Genomic DNA, 1,327 nt, shown 5'->3' on the forward strand with positions numbered 1-1,327 from the left:
GCCCAGAGTGCTAGGATTACAGGCATGAGCCACCGCGCCGGCCTTTCCCTCTTTTTTTTATGTAAAATACTATCAGCATTTATGTTGTCAAAACATAACTATCAACTATGCTTTTTTCTACTTTTCATAGAATGTTTAGCCTTCTGTACCATAGAGATCATAGATGTTTAGGAAAGAAGTAAGACTATATCTAGGTTTCCTAAAATCCTGGCCAATGCTATTACTTCAGGTTGCCTTCCTTTAAGTTTTTATCTGCTAACTTTGCTGCTGTTTCTTTTTTTAATCACCAATCCAATTTTAGTTTTGATTTTTTAAGTCAGCTTTATTCAGGTATTCACCATAGATCACATAGTTAGCATAAATATGTGATCAATTTAGTATCTCAAAGCCCAATGCCTCAGGCATATAAAACACCCTTATCAGGCAGAATATTTGTAGGGCTCAGAGCTCATTTCCCAGGAGCCAGCGAAGGGCCAGTCCTGAAGACAGGCGTTTCCTGGTAATGTGCAGATGTGCAGAGTTTAAGAGCAACCCAGGCCTGCTGAGTTTTTTCCTGAACACTCTTTTTTTTTTTTTTGAGACAGAATCTCACTCTGTTGCCTGGGCTAGAGTGCAGTGGCATCATCGTAGCTCACAGCAACCTCAAACTCCTGGGCTTAAGCAATCCTCTTGCCTCAGCCTCCCCAGTAGCTGGGACTATGGGCGTGTGCCACAACGCCAGGCTAATTTTCTACTTTTGGTAGAGAGGGGGTCTTGCTCTTGGTTAGGCTGGTCACCCATTCTTTTTTATGGTGTTCATTTCCTCTGTAATACAATGCTATGTCATTGTGGTTAACTAGTAGAGTGTATTAACTTGTTGATAAACTTCCTTTAGATGCTTTGCCTGTGTTAAGAATATTCCTTTGAAATTTTGTGTTCAGTTGTCCAGGTGCTGTCATGATCCTTTTTTATCTTCCTAATGGTACTGTCATATTACATACTGGAGACTTCAGAGCAAATCCCAGCATGGAACGTTCTCTTCTTGCAGGCCAGAAAGTCCATATGCTGTACTTAGATACAACGTAAGAGAATTTCTTTGTTTGCTTCCTTTTCCCACTGTCAGTATTTGCTCTATGTATTATGAATAATTTGAGCATTTGCTTAGGTAACCAAAATGGTGCCTTATTGCCAGTTATTGTTTTAAGGCTGTTTATCAGAGGGATGCTGTTTGAAAAAAATATACTTGCTTAAGGGAAAATTTGAGATTATGTGTCTTAACTGACTATAGCTCAAGTTTTTTGTAATTTATTTTGGAAAATATGTTTATATGAGAATCCTGTTATTGAAA

At 38.7% G+C, this 1,327-nt stretch overlaps 1 protein-coding gene across 1 annotated transcript in view; it reads left to right on the forward strand.

Moving 5' to 3' along the window:
* DCLRE1A (DNA cross-link repair 1A) overlaps window positions 1–1,327 on the forward strand; it is an 18,880-nt gene that overhangs the window by 11,408 nt on the left and 6,145 nt on the right. The window contains exon 4 of the mRNA XM_012663879.1: window positions 921–1,061. Coding sequence (XP_012519333.1) covers window positions 921–1,061 — 141 coding nt within the window. The remainder of the gene's footprint in view (window positions 1–920; window positions 1,062–1,327) is intronic.

The sequence above is a fragment of the Propithecus coquereli genome, unplaced genomic scaffold, assembly GCF_000956105.1.
Source record: "Propithecus coquereli isolate 6110/MARCELLA unplaced genomic scaffold, Pcoq_1.0 Scaffold84, whole genome shotgun sequence".
In the NCBI taxonomy this organism is placed as follows: Eukaryota; Metazoa; Chordata; class Mammalia; order Primates; family Indriidae; genus Propithecus; species Propithecus coquereli.